The 24,125-nt window shown below is 41.7% G+C and overlaps 1 protein-coding gene across 9 annotated transcripts in view; it reads left to right on the top strand.

Annotated features, from left to right (window-relative positions):
* LOC137345990 (uncharacterized) overlaps positions 1 to 24,125 on the top strand; it is a 46,674-nt gene that overhangs the window by 7,179 nt on the left and 15,370 nt on the right. For 5 of the 9 annotated variants that reach the window (XM_068009270.1, XM_068009278.1, XM_068009275.1 and 2 more), the window contains 10 exons: positions 10,852 to 10,870; positions 11,453 to 11,490; positions 15,239 to 15,257; positions 16,018 to 16,055; positions 17,123 to 17,141; positions 17,640 to 17,677; positions 18,398 to 18,438; positions 22,976 to 23,107; positions 23,766 to 23,807; positions 23,892 to 23,935. In XM_068009270.1, coding sequence (XP_067865371.1) covers positions 10,852 to 10,870; positions 11,453 to 11,490; positions 15,239 to 15,257; positions 16,018 to 16,055; positions 17,123 to 17,141; positions 17,640 to 17,677; positions 18,398 to 18,438; positions 22,976 to 23,107; positions 23,766 to 23,807; positions 23,892 to 23,935 — 430 coding nt within the window. The remainder of the gene's footprint in view (positions 1 to 10,851; positions 10,871 to 11,452; positions 11,491 to 15,238; positions 15,258 to 16,017; positions 16,056 to 17,122; positions 17,142 to 17,639; positions 17,678 to 18,397; positions 18,439 to 22,975; positions 23,108 to 23,765; positions 23,808 to 23,891; positions 23,936 to 24,125) is intronic. The other 4 variants (XM_068009273.1, XM_068009276.1, XM_068009274.1 and 1 more) reach the window with 4 other exon arrangements.

Genomic DNA, 24,125 nt, shown 5'->3' with positions numbered 1-24,125 from the left:
AGGCGGTTGGGACCAGGAAACTGGAAATTGTCAAAATGACGTAGGGCGTCAGAAGAGTCACGGATGTAGGTGGGAAGAGACTGGACCAGCGGAGAAAAGATAGAGTCTAGATAGGAAGAAATAAGTTCAGTGGGGCAGGAGCAGGCTGACACAATGGGACTGCCGGGACAGTTCCGTTTGTGGATTTTGGGAAGGAGGTAGAAGCGGATTGTGGGGCTATGAGGTTGGAAGCTGTAGAGGGAAGATCTCCAGAGGAGATGAGGTCAGTGACAGTCCTTTGGATGGTGGCTTGATGTTCGGTGGTGGGGTCATGGTCCAGAGGGAGGTAGGAAGAAGTGTCCGTGAGTTGGCGTTGAGCTTCTGCAAGGTAGAGGTCGTTACGCCATACAACAACAGCACCACGCTTGTCTGCAGGTTTGATGACCGTGTCGGGGTTAGACCTGAGAGAACGGAGTGCCTCAAGTTCAGAGGGGGACAGGTTCTCACTATCCCAGGCCCCAAACACTCCTTTCATGTGAAGCAGCGATTTACTTGTACTTCTTTCAATGTAGTATACTATATTCGCTGCTCACAGTGTGGTCTCCTCTACATTGGGGAGACCAAGCGCTGAATGGGTGACCGCTTTGCGGAACATCTCTGCTCAGTCTGCAAGCAGGACCCTGAGCTTCCGGTTGCTTGCCATTTCAACACTCCCCCCTGCTCTCATGCTCACATCTCTGTCCTGGGATTGCTGCAGTGTTCCAGTGAACATCAACGCAAGCTCGAGGAACAGCATCTCATCTACTGATTAGGCACACTGCAGCCTGCCGGACTGAACATTGAGTTCAATAATTTCAGAGCATGACAGCTCCCCATTTTACTTTCATTTTTAGTTATTTTTTTCTTCCTTTTTTTTACTTTCGTTTTTACATTTTTTACAACCTTTTTTTTTTTGCATTTAGTTCATTTCATCTTAGTTTGTTCAGTTTGCTTGCCCACTGTTTATTTTCAGGTTTGCACTTGCTGCTGTTCAATATTCAGTGTATTAACAGCTGATCTGTCCTAATGCTTTGTCTTTCAACACACCATTAACATATTGTTTGCCTTTGCTCCGTGACCTTTTGGTCAGCTATGTGGCCTGGTCCAATCTAGACCTCCTTTGTTATCTCTTGCCCCACCCCCACCTCACTTGCTTATAACCTGTGACTTTTCTAATATTTGTCAGTTCCGATGAAGGTCACTGACCCGAAACGTTAACTCTGCTTCTCTTTCCACAGATGCTGCCAGACCTGCTGAGTGGTTCCAGCATTTCTTGTTTTTATTTCGGGTTTACTACTGTCTTTCACGGGCGGAAATGTGCTGCCCTTGCATGGTCTGGCCTACACGTGACTCCTAACTTACAGCAACGTTTTAGATTCTTAACTATCTCCGAAATGGCCAAGCAAACTATTCAAACTGATATCAAACCATATCAAACTGCAACAGGGGAAAAAGCACTATGGGCGCAGCTGCAGCACATAGACTGCAGCAGTTCAAGAAGGCAGCTCACCACCACCTTCTCAAGGGCAATTAAGAATAGGCAATAAATGCTGGCCTTACCAATTATACTCACATCACAAGAATGAAAGTCTTTGCTCGAGTCGCTCTGAACAGGCTCCAGAAGCTGGCCGAGCGCGTCTACCCTGAGGCACAGTGTGGCTTTCGTGCAGAGAGATCGACTATTGACATGCTGTTCTCCCTTCGTCAGATACAGGAGAAATGCCGTGAACAACAGATGCCCCTCTACATTGCTTTCATTGATCTCACCAAAGCCTTTGACCTCGTCAGCAGACGTGGTCTCTTCAGACTACTAGAAAAGATCGGATGTCCACCAAAGCTACTAAGTATCATCACCTCATTCCATGACAATATGAAAGGCACAATTCAACATGGTGGCTCCTCATCAGAGCCCTTTCCTATCCTGAGTGGTGTGAAACAGGGCTGTGTTCTCGCACCCACACTTTTTGGGATTTTCTTCTCCCTGCTGCTTTCACATGCGTTCAAATCCTCTGAAGAAGGAATTTTCCTCCACACAAGATCAGGGGGCAGGTTGTTCAACCTTGCCCGTCTAAGAGCGAAGTCCAAAGTACGGAAAGTCCTCATCAGAGAACTCCTCTTTGCTGACGATGCTGCTTTAACATCTCACACTGAAGAATGCCTGCAGAGTCTCATCGACAGGTTTGCATCTGCCTGCAATGAATTTGGCCTAACCATCAGCCTCAAGAAAACGAACATCATGGGGCAGGATGTCAGAAATGCTCCATCCATCAATATTGGCGACCACGCTCTGGAAGTGGTTCAAGAGTTCACCTACCTAGGCTCAACTATCACCAGTAACCTGTCTCTAGATGCAGAAATCAACAAGCGCATGGGTAAGGCTTCCACTGCTATGTTCAGACTGGCCAAGAGAGTGTGGGAAAATGGCGCACTGACACGGAACACAAAAGTCCGAGTGTATCAGGCCTGTGTCCTCAGTACCTTGCTCTACGGCAGCGAGGCCTGGACAACGTATGCCAGCCTAGAGCGACGTCTCAATTCATTCCATCTTCGCTGCCTTCGGAGAATACTTGGCATCAGGTGGCAGGACTATATCTCCAACACAGAAGTCCTTGAAGCGGCCAACATCCCCAGCTTATACACACTACTGAGTCAGCGGCGCTTGAGATGGCTTGGCCATGTGAGCCGCATGGAAGATGGCAGGATCCCCAAAGACACATTGTACAGCGAGCTCGCCACTGGTATCAGACCCACCGGCCGTCCATGTCTCCGTTATAAAGACGTCTGCAAACGCGACATGAAATCTTGTGACATTGATCACAAGTCGTGGGAGTCAGTTGCCAGCATTCGCCAGAGCTGGCGGGCAGCCATAAAGACAGGGCTAAATTGTGGCGAGTCGAAGAGACTTAGTAGTTGGCAGGAAAAAAGACAGAGGCGCAAGGGGAGAGCCAACTGTGCAACAGCCCCAACAAACAAATTTCTCTGCAGTACCTGTGGAAGAGCCTGTCACTCCAGAATTGGCCTTTATAGCCACTCCAGGCGCTGCTTCACAAACCACTGACCACCTCCAGGCGCGTATCCATTGTCTCTCGAGATAAGGAGGCCCAAAAGATGGAAAAGAAGACAAGAATGAATAAATAAATCACCTTAATGCCTGTTATATGCCCGTTCAATATTCCGTTCCTTTACTTATTCATGGGATGTGGACATTATTGGCAGGGCTAGCCTTTATTGCCCACCTCCAGTTTATCCTTGAGACAACTAAGCGACTTGCTAGGCCATTTCTGAGGGCAGTTAAGAGTCACATTGGTATTGGTCTGGTGTCACATATAGGCCCAGACCAGGAAAGGACGGCAGGTTTCCTTCTCTAAATGACAATAGTGAACCAGGTGGGGTTTTAGTTTCAAGGTTAGGTTGGAAAAGCTGGGGTTGTTCTTGTTGTGGAGAAAATAACTACACTCGAGTCCATGGGATTAAAGCAAATGAAAGATTTTAATCACGCATATGCAAGGGAGAAGCCCTCTGGTCACCCAAACAGCTTTTCAGTGAAATAGGGTCTGTTGCACAAATCTCTAGAATACAATAACCATTACTTATTGTTTACGTTACCCCGATGCATTCGAGGTCTGCAGTTTGATCAATAACATAGATTGTATTGCCCCACAAACATCCCCTCGCTATCTTCTCCCAAGCATTGAAGCTGCCAGCACCCATAGGTTACTGCTGCCTCCTCTCCAGCCTTTCCCCTATGTCTTTGATTTGTGAAGCAAGGACAGCATGTTTACATAGACTGTGCAGGCAATTAAGAGCAGAGTTGTACAGTTCCAGCATACTTGTCAAGTATCCCATCATTTTATAATCCCTTACAACTACAATGATTCTTCTAAACTTATTAATACGTTATAATACTAATTCTTGTAATGTTCCCCATCTGGTCCCACTTCATTCCCTCCTTTAGGACCCTGGTCAGACGCAGCACCTGACAAGGTGGAACATTCCCAAAATCCTCCACCTTGTGGACCCTGCCGACAAGGTGGAAATCCCCCACCATAAAGGAGACAATGATCTGTAGGCAGAAGGTGTGGTTATTAGCACACCCCAAACCTCCTTATAAGAACCTTGTCCTGTCCGTCAAAAAGCACCACTACGTAGGGGAGGTTTGGACTGCCTTAGAGGCTTTTTCAAGAGGGCTGACAAATACCACTATTGCAGAGTCATTACTGATGGGTCTCAGAGTATTACAAGAGCAGATGATGTAATGCTGCAACTCAGTTCAACATTTTCATATTGTCATCAAACTGGCACCATTTAAACCTGGAGATATATACCCCCGTGATCCTAAATGATACACCAACTCAACCCTCACCACCCCCAGGGATACGAAGTTATATCCCCCTTAATAAGTACAATTGGCACGTTATTGAGGTGCAATCATTAGGAACTTGATTGCATTCTCCACTCCCCCCATTATAGGTCGCTTAACTACCAGCTCCCGTCTTTCCTCATTCAAATTAATAAGATCTAATCTTTTCACAGCCTGATGTATATTCCGGGGTGGGCTGCGGGCTGGGGGGTTGCATATTAAATCTTATACCTTCAATATCTGAATCAAAATTATCTGCCAAGTCCCGAGCCAACATGTCACAGGCCCATCCCTTTGAGTCCTAAAACAAATGCAAGCAGATTGGTCCATCCCACCATGATGTTCCCTCTGGTGTTGGATGCCCTTGAGGTGCTCCCTCCTTCAGAGAGTTGCAAGTCCTGTCCTGGATGCAGTCATATAGTTCTCTTGATATTTATGGTGGGCACCTCCCATGTTGCTGCAGTTACCAGGAGGGTGACCACTGTTACGCTACCCACTGGGCAGCCATTGCTTCAGTAGTTTACCTGAAACAAAATAATTAAGCAATCTGCCGCTGGCCCTCCTGTTGCCAGAAACAGAATGTGAGTCATGTAGTTTGACCTGAGACCATTGGGAATGATGTCACCCCATGCGACATTCTTGGAAAGTAAAGTACCAATCCTATCACCTTGAGACTTTTCCATTTTCAATCAACAGGATAGATACCTGTACTAACCCCCTGAGCTGACACACAGTGATGTTGTTTTCATATTTAGTCCAATATGGGCAGCCCAGTGGTGCAGTGGTTAGCACCGCAGCCTCACAGCTCCAGCGACCCAGGTTCGATTCTGGGTACTGCCTGTGTGGAGTTTGCAAGCTCTCCCTGTGACCACGCGGGTTTTCATCGGGTGCTCTGGTTCCTCCCACAGCCAAAGACTTGCAGGTTGATAGGCAAATTGGCTATTACAAATTGCCCCTAGTATAGGTAGATGGTAGGGGAATTAAGAGAAGGTGGTGATGTGATAGGGTAATGGGATTAATATAGGATTAGTATAAATGGGTGGTTGACGGTCGGCACAGCCTCGGAGGGCTGAAGGGCCTGTTTCAGTGCTGTATCTGTAAATAAAAAAATAAAAGGGCTGCACAGTGGTGCAGTGGTTAGCACCGCAGCCTCACAGCTCCAGGGACCCGGGTTCGATTCTGGGTACTGCCTGTGTTTGCTAGTTCTCCCTGTGACTGCGAGGGTTTTCGCAGGGTGCTCCAGTTTTCTCCCACAGCCAAACACTTGCAGGTGATAGGTAAATTGGCCATTGTAAATTGCCCCTAGTGTAGGTAGGTGATAGGGAATGAGATTACTGTAGGGTTAGTATAAATGGGTGGTTGTTGGTCGGCACAGACTTGGTAGCCCGAAGGGCCTGTTTCAGTGCTGTATCTCTAAATACATAAATAAATAAATAAATAAATTTACTGTTGCCCAAACAGAAACCAGCAAGTCTGTGTGTGTGGTTTAATTGTTTACCCATCTCTTTAAATTTCAGCAAAGAATGCCAACTCAATTTAATTTAATTCATCAGCTTCAATTCATTGTAGATATCTGATCAAATTCCTGAAGCAATCTTGTTGCAATAAATTTTGAAAGTTGCATGGTCAGTTTAAACTGCTAGCGGAAAGGGTTAACTTTCTGCTCGTCTGAAAGGGGTTGGGGCGAACGTCCTCAAATGGACTAGTGACGATATCACCACCCTTTTCCTACTAAGACAGAACAAACCACGAGCTATGGAATAGGTTAAACACATACTTTTCAAACAAACAAGAAATTTGAATTTCAGAACACTTTCTTCCGACAATGTTTCAAAATTCCAAGCTTTTTAGATCCCTTTATCAAATTCTCTCCCTTTTAACAATTTGAACTTAAAACTCGTGAACTGTTTCAGGATCAAACTATTTACCAAGGTCCAATTAGCAGTATCCAACATTAAAAATGTGCCCTGTTTATGCATGTGCGAATTCATATCTGGATTAAAATCCCCACGTTCATTAAAATACAGTCATATTGTGATTCTTGGCCAGAAATCACAACTTGAATCTCTTATAGCATTTAGTTTGTTTAAACCTTCCTTTTTAACCAACTCATATTCCTCATTGTGAAATCCCTTCGTTTTTAAAGTGCTGACATCCCTTTTGCACAACGACCCTTTAGGAAAGAAAGCACATTAAAACTTACACACATACATTATCCACACAATTTCTGCAACACTTTAGATGAAAACAAAGAAACAAAGGAAATAACGTTTATCAGTAGTCTTGGTCCTTCGTTTAAGTCTGCTAACTTCAAACAGCAACCTCTCACGAGCATGGAGTGAAAGAAAGGGCCTTAGAGTTTTTCACCCATTGAAACAATCGAATTGGCAGTACTGATTATTATTACCTATCGTCGCCCTTAAAGGAACCCTTCTGTATTTTCCATTGCCAAAATAAAACGTGTGCTTTAACAGCTTCTCATCCATTTTATACAGCTATCAAAACTTTAGAACGTCATGCAGGACCAGGCCACAAAGGGTTAATAAGTCATTAGTTCGATGACACAGACAGAGCTAACACAGCCAAGGAAATCACAGGACACTGATATAACACACAAACAGAAATTTACGCACACATGAACTTTCTTCCTGACTCCTGCCTAAATCTGTTCATGACAGCTTCCTAAAATGGGAAGACGACCCCAAATTATTTACTGCCGACCTTCTAAGATCCTTATTGCTACACTCCACACACACTCTCTCTTATTTGTTCATGACACAGAGCTACAATTCCCTTTTCTGTTTTATCCTTCGTTTATTTGTTTGTTCATTATATTAGATAACATTTTATATTCTTAAAAGTAACTTGTTAAATTATACTGGACGTTTTGCCTCTCAAAATTATGACAAATTCAAATAACAGTGCTGTTGGGGTGATAGTTTCTGTTAATGTTCCATGTCTTCCCATATTCACTGTATTCGGAGAAAACATCTAGACTGCTTGTTTGTTTTTAGATTTTGATTTTCCCCTTAAACTTCAAAACATCTCAATTAGAGAAGGCAGCTTTTCAGATTAAACCCCAATTTGTTTCCGAACTTTTAAAATTCTGTAAGAGATTCTAAACCTAAGGTTTTTTTTTCACACAACAACGATGATTCCAAATTTCAGTAAACTGCAATAAACATTTAGAAGCCAAAAGTGCCAATGTTATATATGAGCAGGTCTTATATCCAGAATTAAATACTCGCTCATATCATGAAATGACAACTTCAAAGTTCATTGTGATCATTAATGAAATTCTAGTTGCCCCAACTTAACAGGTCAGTTAATCTTAAATATTTGAATTTAATTCACACCAATGCTTATTAACTGCACAGAGAACAGGATAGCACGTGTTTTCTTTTTTTAAAAAGCAAAGATAAATGATGTTACTTTTCATATTCTTTCTTCTGGCGCTTTTTCAAATGATTGTAATAAACCAAATACTAAAGAAAAGTTTATTTAACATTCTTGCAATGAAGACTTCACCACAGCCTCTTAAATTAACTTTAAAATCTTTCCAATATCTCGTTTTATTATCCTTTAACAGTCAGTAAGACATTGTCTTTAATTTAAACTGCAAAACACAAATCAATAGTTGATTTAAAACTTTGGTCCAATTAAAGCAAAAACTTGAAATTGGATTTCTGCCAGGTATTTCCAAGCCTTCAAGGCTGAAGCTTATTGTTTACAAAACTGTGCATTGTCTTTTCATAGTTTCAAAACCAACTTTTAAAATACAAATAAAACACCACACCAGCATTTTTAATTAAAATGCAATTCCATTTTTCTATCCTATTTCTGGGTGCACAAACTTAGATTGAAATGACAACACTCAGCAATCACATTCCAACTTCCTTAATTCCAAAAACTTAGGAATATTGATTCCTGTAATGGGTTATGAATTCAAAGTACCGAAATATCTGCATTTCATTCCCAGCCCGAAGCCCAAGGAATACACTAGTTCACATCCAAAATATTACTCAAGATTCTCACAGTATTATACATGTACAAGAATAGAACAAGTAACAGACTAATACTTTCAACATTAAAGCCGGACAACAAAGGCTTAACGACTGTTAGCTCTACAGCACACAAGCTACACAGACAAGTACATAAAGTCGTGGAAGCTTCCAACGTTCATGCAGACTTGAACAAAGACACAGTAACTTGCTTTTACTCCATTTAAATTTCACTAAAACGTCTTGTTTAAATTGTCCCTCTTACCTCAGCCTGATATCTCTCACTTTCCCACTCTGGCTCTCACCATTTTAACATTTGTAACCTGTCCCTTTCCCTGAGTTAGCCTAGCTAATTCAGACTTTCCATACTGACACGTGGTAAGATAGCTCTTGCATAATATAATTATTCCTTTTTGTCTGTTCTTTCCCCCATTCCTTATGCTTATCTGGTATCCATGAGGGATCCCAACCTTCCTGATCATTTTAGCTAAAGTCTTCTTGTTGTTGGCTGCCAAAAATTTGGTGAGTGACCCTTGGGTCCCCACTCTGGATCCTATTTGCCACGGCTCATGTTTTACAGTCTGAATAGTGTTACTATTTGAATGGGTACGGACTTCTCGATGACCTACTAACGTTCCTACATGGGAAACGGTCTTCTGATTTCCTCTCCGATCGTTCTTAATTCCTCTCTGCGGGAAATGGACTTCTCGCTTCCTCTACGGCTGTTCGCTACTTCCTGTGGATACTGACCTCTCCATACCCTACCATGGTTCCCAAATGATAATGGACCTCTCCCTTCCTCTCCAATTGTTCTTACTTCCTCGCTGCAGAAACGGACCACTTGTTTCTTCTACAACCGTCCACTTCTTCACCTGATTAACCCGCAGAACGATATTACCTCCTCTTTTACCCCAGGAACCAAGATCCTGACTCTGTGCCACCTTTAGTTACTACACCTGTGGACCTGTTCTTTGGTTTGGATCCTCAAATAAACCCGCCAGATTCACGTCCAGAACACCAACGTCCATATCTAATGGTTGATAAAGTAAATGTACTCACCTGCTCTCTGATGCCGTCATTATACCAAGCACTGGCGACCAAGCCTCGAGGATCCTGCTGACCACGGGAAATTGTTGTGTCCACCTTGAGTCCACCAGATTAAAGAAAATAAAGGTCTTTATACAAGCATATGCAAGGGAGAAGCCCCCTCATCACCCAAATAGCTTCTCAGTGAAACAGAATCTGTCGCACACATCTACAGAATACGATAACCATTACTCATTGTTCACATTACACTGACACATTCCAGTCTGCAGCTTGATCAATAACCTGGATTATATTCCCCAACAAACATTCCCCTGCTATCTCCTCCCAAACCTTAAAATGCCAGGTCCCATAGTTTACTGTTTGTCTTATTTCCAGCCTTTCCCCTTATCACTTTGATTAGTGAAGCAAGGACAGCATGTTTACACAGACTATGAAGGCAATTAAGTACAGAGTTATACAGTTCCAGCATCGTGGTCAAGTATCCCATCATTTCATGATCCCTTATAACTACAGCGATTCTCCTAAACTTATTAATATATTCTAATACTAATTCTTTTAATGTTACCCTTCTGGTCGCACTTGCAGCAAAGGAAATTGAGGGGAGATGTGATAGAGGTGCACAAGATTATTACATCTTGGGATAGGGTAGACAAAGAAAAGATATTCCCATTAGTTGATGGTACAAGGACTAGGGTACACAGATTTCAGGTTTTTGGCAAGAGATGCAAGGAGGATGTGAGGAAGAACATCATTATGCAGTGAGTGGCACTGACCACGGATTCACTGCCTACGAGGGTTGTGGAAACAGAGATCGTCAATGATTTCAAAAGGAAATTGGGTGGGCACTTGTAGGAAATAAACTTGCAGGACTGCAGGGAAAGAGTGGGGAAATGGGACTGTCTGGATTGCTCCACCGAGAGCTGGCATGGACTCAATCGGCCACATGGCCTCCTTAAATGCTGTAAATGACTCTGTGACTCTATAACTCCATGCATCTCAGCTATTTGCGTCAGCTGCTCCATGTGCTCCATGTGCATCCACGCTGTTGATAAAGAAATCCTCCTTAATTCCTTACTGTACTTATTCGTGACTATCTTATATTTGTAGCCACTAGTTTTGAACTCCCCCCACAAGCAGAAACATTTTCTTTACGTCTGTCCAATCAAACCTTCTCAGAACATAAAAGACCTCGCTTAGGCTACCCCTTAGCCTGTTCTTTTCTTGAAATGTATATGAAGATAAAATGTATGAAAAATTAAACAACTTCCATTCATACGGTGGCGTTATCAAGTCTCTCATACATATTGAATCACTTCCCACAATTAATTATTTTGCTCCATTAGCAAAACTGGCAACAATAAGAAATTAAGTAATGAGAAATGTATTTTGTAATGCACTTTTCTTCTGTATCTCCCTTTTCATTAGCTATTCTTCAGATTCAAAGGTGAGTAATTGTTAGTAAATATACATTTATATGATAAGAAATACACAGAGTAATTGGTAGAAGGATTAGATGGGAGTTAAGCAGTAATTCCTTTTCAACCAGAGGGTGGTGGCGTCTGGAACTCATTGCCTGAAAGGGTGGTAGAGGCAGAAACACATTACATTTTTAAAAAAACTTGACGTGCTGTAATTTACACGGCAACAAATCAAGAGCTGGAAAGTCAGATTAGGCTGGATAACTCTTTTTTGACTGGCACAGACATGATAGGCGGAACATCCTCCTTCTGTGCCTTATATTTTTCTATGCTTCGCTGTTACAAAACTGCGGAATATCCTCCCTGCACCTCTCTGCTTCTCTACTTCACTTTCTTCTATTAAGACATTCCTTAAAACGTATCTTGTGTCCTAGAATTTGGTCATCTGACCTAATATCTTCTTAGGTGTTACATTGCCATGTTTTTTATTTTGCTCTTGTGAAGTGCCTTGCGATGTTTTTAGATGTTAATGTTGCCATATAAATATAAGTAATCGTAGTTGTGGATTGAGAACACGCAGTTCATTTGTTTCACCTCTTGCTTTGCAGACAAGAAACAAATATTCCAGACATGACTTCCATAGAGGGTAAGAAAAGCAGAGTTTTTTAATCCATGGACAAACAATATAACCTTTTATGGGGATATTAGAACCCAAACAATTACTATCCAAAGGTTTAAAACTGCTTTAAAGGTTTACAATTTGATACCCAAGTTATGGTTCAGGGAAATGCCTGAAATCAGGCTTTTCAAACTGTGCTATTACAGTTGCCATAGCTCATTTAATGTCCTAGTATTAAACATAAAATTATCAAGATAACAAATTGACAGCATGAAAATATTTTATATTCTTAAAAAGTGTTCATATTCATCTCTTTAGACAAGTTGTTACACTTGTAGAAGAATGTTGATCCTCAGTCTCTAGATCTAATTTATCAAAAGGCACCACTGCTTTCCTTCTGTCCCGTTTAACAAAAATGCCACCACTGTAAAGATGTAAAGGTAACAGGGTTGTAGTGGTGGGTGATTTTAACTTCCCCTATATTGATAGTGCAACAGCCCCGACAAACAAATTTCTCTGCAACACTTGTGGAAGAGCCTGTCACTCTAGAATTGGCCTTTATAGCCACTCCAGGCGCTGCTTCACAAACCACTGACCACCTCCAGGCACGTATCCATTGTCTTTCAAGATAAGGAGGCCCAAAAGGATATTGACTGGGACACACTTAGCTTGGATGGGGCAGAATTTGTAAAGACCATCCAGGAGGGCTTCTTGAAACAATATGTAATTGGAGGGCCGAATGGCCTGTTCCTGTGCTGTACTGTTCTTTGTTCTTTGTAGATAGTCCAACTAGGGATGCGGCCGTACTGGACCTGGTATTGGGGAATGAGCCCGGCCAGCTGGTTGAAGTTTCAGTAGGGGAGCATTTCGGGAACAGTGACCATAATTCCATAAGTTTTAAGGTACTTGTGGATAAGGATAAGAGAAGTCCTCGGGTGAAGGTGCTAAATTGGGGGAAGGCTAATTATAACAATATTAGGCAGGAACTGAACAATTTAGATTGGGGGCGTCTGTTTGAGACGAAATCAACATCTGACATGCTTGAGTCTTTCAACCATCAGTTGATTAGAATGCAGGACCAGCATGTTCCTGTGAGGAAGAAGGATAAGTTTGGCAAGTTTCGGGAACCTTGGATAACGCGGGATATTGTGAGCCTCGTCAAAAAGAAAAAGGAAGCATTTGTAAGGGCTGGAAGGCTGGGAACAGACGAATCCCTTGATGAATATAAAGACACTAGGAAGGAACTGAAGCAAGGAGTCAGGAGGGCTAAAATGGGTTATGAGAAGTCATTGGCAAACAGGATTAAGGAAAATCCCAAGGCTTTTTATACGTATATAAAGAGCAAGAGGGTAACCAGGGAAAGGGTTGGCCGACTCAAGGACAGAGAAGGCACTCTATGTGTGGAGCCAGAGGAAATGTGCGAGGTGCGAAATGAGTATTTTGCATGAGTATTCACCAAGTAGAAGGACTTGGTGGATGATGAGCCTAGGGAAGGGAGTGTAGATAGTCTCAGTCATCTCATTATCAAAAAGGAGGAGGTGTTGAGTGTCTTGCAAAGCATTAAGGTAGATAAATCCCTAGGGCCTGATGGGATCTACCCCAGAATACTGAGGGAGGCAAGGGAAGAAATTGCTGGGCCCTTGACAGAAACCTTTGCATTCTCATTGGCTACAGGTGAGGTCCCAGAGGACTGGAGTATAGCCAATGTTGTTCCTTTGTTTGAGAAGGGTAGCAAGGATAATCCAGGGAATTATAGGCCGGTGAGCCTTACATCAGTGGTAGGGAAATTATTAGAGAGGATTCTTCGGGACAGGATTTACTCCCATTTGGAAACAAATGGACTTATTAGCGAGAGGCAGCATGGTTTTGTGAAGGGGAGGTTGTGTCTCACTAATGTATTCGAGTTTTTTGAGGAAGTGACAAAGATGATTGATGAAGGAATGGCAGTGGATGTTATCTTTGGACTTCAGTAAAGCCTTTGACAAGGTCCCTCATGGCAGACTGATACAAAAGGTGAAGTCACATGGGATCAGAGGGGAGCTGGCAAGATGGATACAGAACTGGCTCGGTCAGAGAAGACAAAGGGTAGCAGTGGAAGGGTGCTTTTCTGAATGGAGGGATTTGACTAGTGGTGTTCCACAGGGATCAGTGCTGGGACCTTTGCTGTTTGTAGTATATATAAATGATTTGGAGAAAAATGTAGCTGGTCTGATTAGTAAGTTTGTGGATGACACAAAGTTTGGTGGAGTTGTGGACAGTGATGAGGATTGTCAGACGATACAGCAGGATATGGATCGGTTGGAGACTTGGGCGGAGAAATGGCAGCTGGAGTTTAATTTGGACAAATGAGAGGTAATGCATTTTGGAAGGTCTAATGCAGGTGGGAAGTATACAGTAAATGGCAGAACCCTTAGGAGTATTGACAGGCGGAGAGATCTGGGCGTACAGGTCCACAGGTCACTGAAAGTGGCAACGCAGGTGGATAACGTAGTCAAGAAGGCATACGGCATGCTTGCCTTCATCGGTCACGGCATAGAGTATAAAAATAGGCAAGTCATGCTGCAGCTGTACAGAACTTTAGTTAGGCCACACTTAGAATATTGCGTGCAATTCTGGTCGCCACACTATCAGAAGGACGTGAAGGCTTTGGAGAGGGTACAGAAGAGGTTTACCAGGATGTTGCCTGGTCTGGAGGGCATTAGCTATGAGGAGAGGTTGGATAAACTCGCATTGTTTTCACTGAAACGATGGAGGTGGAGGGGCGACATAATAGAGGTTTACAAAGTTATAAGCGGCATGGACAGAGTGGATAGTCAGAAGCTTTTTCCCAGCCTGGAAGAGTAAGTTACTGGGGGACATAGGTTTAAGGTGAGAGGGGCAAAGTTTAGAGGGGATGTGCGAGGCAAGTTCTTTACACAGAGGGTGGTGAGTGCCTGGAAATTGTTGCCGGGGGAGGTGGTGGAAGCAGGTACCATAGAGACGTTTAAGAGGCATCTTGACAAATACATGAATCGGATGTGAATAGAGGGATATGGACCCCGGAAGTGCAGAAGGTTTTAGTTTATGCAGGCATCAAGATCGGCACAGGCTTGGAGGGCCGAATGGCCTGTTCCTGTGCTGTACTGTTCCTTGTTCCTTGTTTGTTTGTAGTTGATTACCATTCCATCCCTCAATAGGCCTTGAATCAACAGAGTCTGTATGGAGTAATGCAGATGGGAGAAGCTCAAAGTTGTATATGGAAAACAAATTTATAATCCAAGGGAAATGGATAAATTCTTGAAGAATGGGGAAAATTGTCAGGAAAAGGGGGAAAGTAAGGATGAACTGGATTACTCTGTGAAAGGGCCTGCACAGACTCATCAGCCCGCATGGCCTCCTTCTGTGCTGTACTGTTATATTCATTGATTCTAATTTATTGTTGCATTAGCGTATGAATACATCAGACATTCCATTGTTTAAAGTTCTAAGAGACATTGATGCAGTTGGATATGGGTGGCAATGGGTGGGGATGGCACTCTCTCTGAGGCCATCTCTCAGCCTATTCCTTTCTTGAGATGCATTTTAAGATAAAATGCATTCAAAATGAAGCAAATTCCATTCATATGGTGTTTTCATCATGTCTCTTATACATATTTATATGCGCGTATATTTGAACATTGAATTATGTTGAAGTCAGTATTGCTCTGTATGCAAAACTGGAAACAATAAGAAATAAGACTTAATTAATAAATGTATTTTGTAATAAACTTTTCTTTTGTATGTCCCTTTTCATTAGATGTTCTTCAGACTCAAAGGTGAGTAATTGTTCGTAAATATACATTCATATGATAAGATATACACTGAGTAATTGGTAGAAGTATTAGAGGGGTGCTGAGCAGTAATTTTATCACCATAAGGTAGTGGAGGTCTGCAACTCATTGCCTGAAAGGTGGTAGAGGCAGAAACACATCTCATTTATAAAGCACTTGAAGTTCTCTAATTTCCAGGGCTACAGACCAAGAGATGGAAAGTCAGATTAGGATGGATAACTCTTTCTCGACCTGCATAGACATGATGGGCTGAAGAGCTTCCTTCTGTGCCTTAGGTTTTTCTATGTTTCTATGTTACAAAACTGTGGAATACTCTCTGTACACCTCTCTTCCTCTCTGCCTCGTTTTCTTCCTATTAGACACTCTTTAAACCCCAACTCTTTATCCAAGCTTTTGGTCATCTGACCTAATACTCCTTATATAAAAGCAAAATACTGCAGATGCTGGAAATCTGAAATAAAAACAAGCAATGCTGGAACCACTCAGCAGGTCTGGCAGCATCTGTGAAAAGAGAAGCACAGTTAACATTTCGGGTTAGTGATCAGAAGACCCTTCCGAAGAAGGGTCACTGACCCGAAATGTTAACTCTAATACTCCTTATGTCGCTCAGTGCCATATTTTGTTTTATAATGCTCCTGTGAAGTGTCCTGTAACATTTTATTACGACAAAAGTGCGATATAAATATAAATAGTTGTTGTGGTATGAGCACATGCAATTGACATCTTTCACCGACTTGATTTGCAGACAAGGAACAGATATTCCAGAAATCACTTCAACAGTTGGTAAGAAAATCTGGTTTTTAATCTATGGATAAACTTCCATGGGGATAATACAAACCACCCCCCACCACCAGCACCACCCCCCCCCACCCCCCGCCCCCCAACACAAAAATAATACTATCCAAAGCTTTAAAGCTGGTTTAAAAGTTTACAATTTGATACGTAACTTATGGTTCCGGAGAAATGTTTGAAATCAGGCTTTTCAAACTGTGCCATTACACTTGTCATAGTTCAGTTAATGTCTTTCCTTTGAACAAAAACTTATCAAGATGACAAATTACAAGCATGAAAATATTTTATATTCTAAAAAAGTGTTCATATTCAACTCTTTAGAAAAGTTTGTTACATTTGTACAAGAATGCAGATCCTCAGTCTCTGTGATTGATTTATCATAAGGCACCACTTTTTTTTCTGTCCCACTTAACAAAAATGCCATCACTGTAGATAATTACTATTCCATCCCTCAATAGGCCTCTAATCAACAGAGTCTGTCTGTGGTAATGCAGAATGGAGAAGCTCAAAGTTGTGTAGGAGAAACAAATTTACAATTCCAGGGTGTTAAATACATTTTTGATGAATGTGGAAAAGTGTAGGGTAAAGGGTGAAAGTGAGGACTAACAGGATAGCTCTGTGAAATGTCCTGCACAGACTCATCAGGCCACATGGTCTTCTTCTGTGCTGTACTGTTATATTCAATGATTCTAATCCATTGGTGACATTAGTGTATGAATACCTGAAACATTCCATTGTCTGATGTTCTAAGAGATATTGGGGCTGCAATCGGATATGGGTAGGAATGAATGGAGATGACACAACTCTCCCAGACCATCCCTCATTCTGTACTTTTCTAGAGATGTATTGTCAGATAAAATGCATTCAAAATGGAACAATTTGCACTCATACAGTGGTTTTATCTTGTCTCTCATACATATTGAATCACTTCACATAATGAATTATTTTGAAGTCAGTATTACTCCGTGTGCAAAACTGGTGGTGATTAGAAATAAGAGGTAAGTAATAAGAAATGTATTTTCTAATCCACTTGTCTTTTGTATCTCCCTTTTCATTAGATGTTCAACAGGCTCCAACGTGAGTAATTATTAGTCAATATACATTCATATGATAAGAAATACATGGAATAACTGGGAGAAGGATTAGAGGGGGGTTCAGCACTATTTATTTTACCCAGAGAGTGGTGGAGGTCTGTAACTCATTGCCTGAAAGGGTGGTAGAGGCAGAAACATATCACAATTTAATAAATCACTTGAAGCTGAACAGCCTCCTTCAGTGCCTTAAGTTTGTCTATGCTGCTATGTTACAAAACTGTGGAATACCCTCCCTACACCTCTTCGCCTCTCTACCTCACTTACGTCTTTTCAGACATTCCTTCAAACCTACATCTTTGTCCAAACTTTTGGTCATCTGATCTAATATTCCTTATGTGGCTCAATGCCATATTTTGTTTTATAATGCTCCTGTGAATTGTTTGGGATATTTTATTATGTTAAAGTTGCTATATAAATATAATTATTTGTTGCTGTGGTATGAGACCATGCAGTTGACCAGTTTCATCTTCTTGCTTTGCAGGCAAGAAATAGATATTCCAGCAATCACTCCCACAGCGGGTAAGAAAAGTTGGTATTTTATCCATGAGCAAACAATATTAGCTTAAATGGGGATATTGGAACCCAAAATATTATTATCCAAAGGTTTAAAACTGCTTTAAAAGTTCCCAATTTATCGAAATTATGGTTCAAGGAAATGCCTGAAATGAGGCTTTTCAAACTGTACCATTACAGTTGTTTTAGCTCAGTTAGTGGCTTTGTTTTAAACAGAAGTGTAGAAGATCACAAATGGTCAGCATGAAAATATTTTGGGTTCTTTAAAAAAAAAAGTCTTCATATTCATCGCTTTATATTTGTACAAGAATTCACATCCTTAGTCTCTGGGATCTGATTTACATTAAGCCAACATTGCTTTTCTTCATTTCCATTCAACAAAAATGCCATCACTGTCGATAATTTCAATTTCATCCCTCAATAGGCCTCTAATCCGTGGAGTATGTATGTTGCTTGAATCTTGCAATGTTCACTATTTAGTGTTGGCAACTGAGCAAAGCTGTAAGGGCTAAATGCCTGATGGATATATTTGCAATGTGGCAATATCTTACACACAACAAACACTTCCTGTAAACAACACCCATACTTGTAACATTTTAGCAGTCATTTTTTTGATGACAGATTACCATTATTATAAAGCAGTGCACCATCTGATTCACCATGAACAATGTCAGGGGAGACCTGCTAGTGTGTTTTATATTTATATTCCCATAATTTATTTTGCAGCGAGTTTCACCTCGTTTCTATCAACAGGAGTGCAAGATCTGGTAAGTAACCCAACAAGAAGGAAATCACATCATTTAAAAACTACATGGCACAGCCAAACACATTGACCCTGCCCTCCCCTGTCAAAGTCATAATTCCCTCTGTGATATCCTGGTCCACTCCTCCATCACCCCGACAGCTCAACCTCTTCCCACGGCAGCTTCCCATGCAATCACAGGAGGTGTAGTAGCTGCCCTTTTACCTCCTCTTTCCTCACCAATCAAGGCCCCAAACACCAAACACTCCTTCCAGGTGAAGCAGCGATTTACTTGTACTTTTTTTCAATTTAGTATACTGTATTCGCTGCACACAATGTGATCTCCTCTACACTGGGGAGACCAAATGCAGACTGGGTGACTGCTTTGTGGAACACCTCCATTCAGTCTGCAAGCATGACTCCGAGCTTCTGGTTTTCTTGCTATTTTATTTTTCCTCCCTACTCTCATGTCCACATTTCTGTCCTTGTTCTTCTGTAGTGTTCCAGTGAAGCTCAGAGAAAGCTTGATAAACAGCATCCTATCTTCCAATTAGGCACTCGACAGTCTTCTGTACTCAATATTGAGTTCAACAACTTCAAACTATGACTACCATTTTTTTTTACCATGTACTAGTCTTAAACGTGTATCTCATGTTTTTGCTTTTGGACCAAGATGTTCATTATTACTTCAGTAAAGCCTTTGACAAGGTCCCTCATGGCAGACTGATACAAAAGGTGAAGTCACATGGGATCAGAGGGGAGCTGGCAAGATTGATGCAGAACTGGCTCTGTCATGGAAGACAAAGGGTAGCAGTGGAAGGGTGCTTTTCTGAATGGAGGGATGTGACAAGTGGTGTTCAGCAGGGATCAGTGCTGGGACCTTTGCTGTTTGTCATATATATAAATAATTTGGTGGAAAATTTGGCTTGTCTGATTAGTAAGTTTGCGGACGACACAAAGGTTGGTGGACTTGCGGACAGTGATGAGGATTCTCAGAGGATACAGCAGGATATAGATCGGTTGCAAACTTGGTGGAGAAATGGCAGATGGAGTTTAATTCGGACAAATGTGAGGTAATGCATTTTGGAAGGTCTAATGCAGGTGGGAGGTATACAGTAAATGGCAGAACCCTTAGAAGTATTGACAGGCGGAGAGATCTGGGCATACAGGTCCACAGGTCACTGAAAGTGGCAACGCAGGTGGTTAACGTAGTCAAGAAGGCATACGGCATGCTTGCCTTCATCGGTCGGGGCATAGAGTATAAAAATAGGCAAGTCATGCTGCAGCTGTACAGAACTTTAGTTAGGCCACACTTAGAATATTGCGTGCAATTCTGGTCGCCACACTACCAGAAGGACATGGAGGCTTTGGAGAGGGTACAGAAGTTGTTTACCAGGATGTTGCCTGGTCTGGAGGGCATTAGCTATGAGGAGAGGTTGGATAAACTCGCATTGTTTTCACTGTAACGACGGAGGTGGAGGGGCGACATGATAGAGGTTTACAATGTTATAAGCGGCATGGACAGAGTGGATAGTCAGAAGCTTTTTCCCAGGGTGCAAGAGTCAGTTACTAGGGGACATAGGTTTAAGGTGAGAGGGGCAAAGTTTAGAGGGGATGGCAAGTTCTTTACACAGAGGGTGGTGAGTGCCTGGAACTTGTTGCCGGGGGAGGTGGTGGAAGCAGGTACCATAGAGACGTTTAAGAGACATCTTGGCAAATACATAAATAGAATGGGAATAGAGGGATACGGACCCCGGAAGTGCAGAAGGTTTTAGTTTCGGCAGGCATCAAGATCGGCGCAGGCTTGGAGGGCCGAATGGCCTGTTCCTGTGCTGTACTGCTCTTTGTTCTTTGTTCTTTTATTTTTATACCATCAACATTCTCTCCAGACAAATGCTTTGTCTTTTACTTTTCCTATTACTACTCTCTTTGCCTTTTATTCCATTACATCTTTGTCAGTTAATCTCTCCTGCCCTTTGCCCTATCACAGATCTTCCCTTTTAATCTTATCCCCCAACGCCCCCGCTTTCACTTGTTCCAACCCTGTTACATTTCTAACCTTTGCCTGTTCTGATGACTGGTCACAAACCGGAAACATTAACTCGATTTTTCTGTCCACAAATGCAACCAGACGTGCTGTGTATTTTCAGCATCCGCAGTATTTTACTTTTAATCCCAGATAAGGGTTTGGACAACAGAAACCCAACTCATATATTATATATTAGGTTGTAGAAATAACTGGCCTGCTGCTAGAAATGAATATCATGTGTAAATAATAGAACAAAAATGTATAATAGGCCAGATTTTGCGATAAGAATAATTATGTGGCTAACAGTGTTCATTGCTATAATGGGATAAATCTGACAGCAAATTTCAGTGCCTGTGCATGTGCAGTCAAATGCGGAAGTTGGTAAGTTGTTGTAAGAGCTAGCCCACTCCTTCATCGGGTGCACTGTTGGAGCCCTTGCCAATGGTCTTGGCACTGATCTCAATACAACGGCTTGATTTTGGGGACTTTCCCACTCATTCACCACTGAGAATGTTGGAAAATAGTTAGACCTAGTGCATTCAGAAGTAAGTAACTTTTTAACCTTGTGATAATTACAGCGACACAACCTCTCTGACTCTGAAAATTTTCTTTTACATGTGTGCATGTGTGAAGTCTTATTCCCTTGAAAGATAATTAGTGCTGGCGATTTAAATAAAAATATATCGTAGAATCAGAGAATAGTTACATCACAGAAGGAGGCCATTCAGTCCATGCTAATCCCACTTTGCTGCTTTTTACCTGTAGCCCTGCCTTATTTTTTCTCTTCAGATAATTTATATATAACTTTTTCTCCCTGGATTTTTAAAAATCTCCCTCTCTGTTAATTCCACCTGTATTTTGCAATCTTTATTTTGCTTTCTGTGCATGATCTTAAACTAATTATACTCCTTGCTTTATACCTCATGATTTAGACTCTGGGGTAGAAATCCATCTCAGGTGGTTAAATATAAAATTGTCCACTGGTTATACAGAGGACCTGATATTTGGTTCCATTGTCAATGATGTTTCATTTCGTAGGAACAAAGGAACTAAGGAGGTGTATTAGGCTATTCAGCCCATAGAGCCTTCCCCGCCATTCAATATGATCATGGCTGATCATCCACTTCAATGCCTTTTTCCCACCCTATACCCATATCCCCTGACATCATTTGTATTTAGAAATCCGTCAATATTTGCTTTAAATATACTCAAACACTGAGCTTCCACTGCCCTCTGGAGTAGAGAATTCTAAAGATTCACAACCCTCTGAATAAAGAAGTTTCTCCTCATCTCTGTTCTAAGCGCCTTCCCCCTTATTTTGAAATTGTGCCCCCTGGTTCTAAACACCCAACCAGGGGAACCATCTTAGCTGCATCGACCTTGCCTATCCCTTTAAGCATTTTGTAGGTTTCAATGAGATCACCTCAAGTTCTTCTAAACTCTGGAGAATACAGGACCAGTTGCCCCAATCTCTCTTCCTAGGACACTCCCGTCATCCCGGGAACAATTCTGGTGAATCTTGGTGGCACTCCCTCTATGGCAATGATATTCTTCCGAAGGTAAGAGGACCAAAACTGCACACAGTGCTCTAAGTGCGGTCTAACCAAGGTTCTATACAATTGAGACAAGACTTCACTACTCCTGTACTCAAATCCTCTTGTGATAAAGGCTATCATTAGCCTTCCTAATAGCTTGCTGTACCTACATGTTAGCTTTCAGTGACTTATTGAAAAGGACGCCCACGTCCCTTTGTACATCTGCACTTGCTAATATCTTCCCATTTAAGAAATGCTCTGCGCATCTGTTCCTCCTACCAAAATGGACAACCTCACATTTTTCCACATTATATTCCATCTGCCACGTTCTTGCCCACTCACTAAGTCTGTCCAAATCCCCTTGAAGCCACTTTGCATCTTCCTCACAACACACGTTCCCACTTAGTTTTGTGTCATGTGCGAACTTGGAAGTACTACATTTGGTCCCCACATCCAAATCATTGACATATATTGTGAACAGCTGGAGCCCAAGCACTGATCCCTGTGCTACCCTACTAGGCACAGCCTACCAATGCGAGAATGCCCATTTATTCCTACTCTCTGCTTTCTACCTGCTAACCAATCCTTAACCTATGCCAGTATGTTACCTCCGATCCCATGTGCTTTAATTTTTCTAACCAAAATATCATGCACTGTTATAGCTGGCAGCCAATCTGATACAACCCATTCTGTGCTACCACTCAAGATGAACTTCTACCCCTGCGTCTTTCAGTAGGGATTCTTCAATCTTATTGATTGAAGAGCATCACCGTTTCTTGCCTTGTTCTCAGATGCCTTAGCTTCCCCTATAGATGGCACCTCAATGTGTTGGACGCGTGGACAGCTGTCAGCGAGGTGACCAGCAAACACTGATTCCTTCATCTGCAAAATCTGAGCCATTATATTTTGTACCTACTCAACTGATATCAAATAGGCACAGGAAACATGCTTGTTTTTCACAGATAAACCATAATATTTCCATTTCTTTCCAATGGAAGGTACAGCACATCCCAAATGGCATAAATGGGGATGGTAAGGCATCTTGCTTTAGTACAGTTCCAAGGATGTCCAACACCCTCCAAGATCAAACAGGAATTATCAGTCCTTCCTGTGTGAGTGTTGAATCTGTGGTGAGGAACACCTTGAAATCTTTTAATTCACTGATGCATATTGATTAAGTCCAACACTCCAAAGCTTGTATCCTGGATACGTCTGGTATTACCAGTTACATGCAGAAATTGTATTTGAATGTGACAGTGTATATCTGCATGGGTGTGACTATAAAGAAGCAAGATTTCTCCTTATTGTTATATGTTGAGAACAACAGAAAAACAGTAAGACGGTTTCTGGTCTCAATGTGAGGTAAACATAATGGGAAGATTCCTTTGGTCCCAATTCTTCGGTGATATGGTCAACTTTGGCGCCAAGGGTTTTTTTTTTCTGTTATGTGTTAGTGATATGGTCATCATGGTGGGAACATTTCCTTTATTCGCTCTGTGCTAGTGACATGTTAAAGATAGCGAGAAGATATCCTTTGATGTCTAATTTTAGTAAAATTATTCTGGCGTAGCTGCGGTTGAAACCTTTATCAATACAAATTTATTTTCTGTGCTGTTATTTCTTAACAACTGGGTGAAAGCTTCCAGTAGTTTGGTACAACTGCCTAAGATTGGACAGTTACGATTTTTCTAGTGGTAGCAATTAGAGGAATCCTTCCTGTAATAAATTAGGATTTCTTGGTCTAAATAAATATATATTTCAGTGGATAAATATTTTATTTTATGACAGAATCAAGATGTGAATCTTCTTGAATCTGATCCTCTGTGCATGGTAAGGAATTATGTTCCGTTTTGTGTAACTATACAAAACTTTTATGCAAGTAATCACTGACAGAGCTTAACTTGTGTTCCAAAGGATGTCAACCAAGAAGAACAATCGATCTACATTCCTATGGGAAGGTACGTTCCAATCAACCAACCACTATAATTACAGTTAGCTTGCAGCTATTAGTCTCTCACCAGTGCCTGTGCAGTACCATGTGCAGTCAGCAGAATTGATGTATTCTGTTGTTTCGGGTGACATTGAGGTCAATGACAAAGACAAATATGTGCTTCTATGTTGCACTAGCAGCTGACCTTTAGACTTGGT

Source organism: Heterodontus francisci, chromosome 29 (genome assembly GCF_036365525.1).
Source record: "Heterodontus francisci isolate sHetFra1 chromosome 29, sHetFra1.hap1, whole genome shotgun sequence".
Classification (NCBI taxonomy): Eukaryota; Metazoa; Chordata; class Chondrichthyes; order Heterodontiformes; family Heterodontidae; genus Heterodontus; species Heterodontus francisci.
This window is presented reverse-complemented; position numbering and strand designations above follow the sequence as displayed.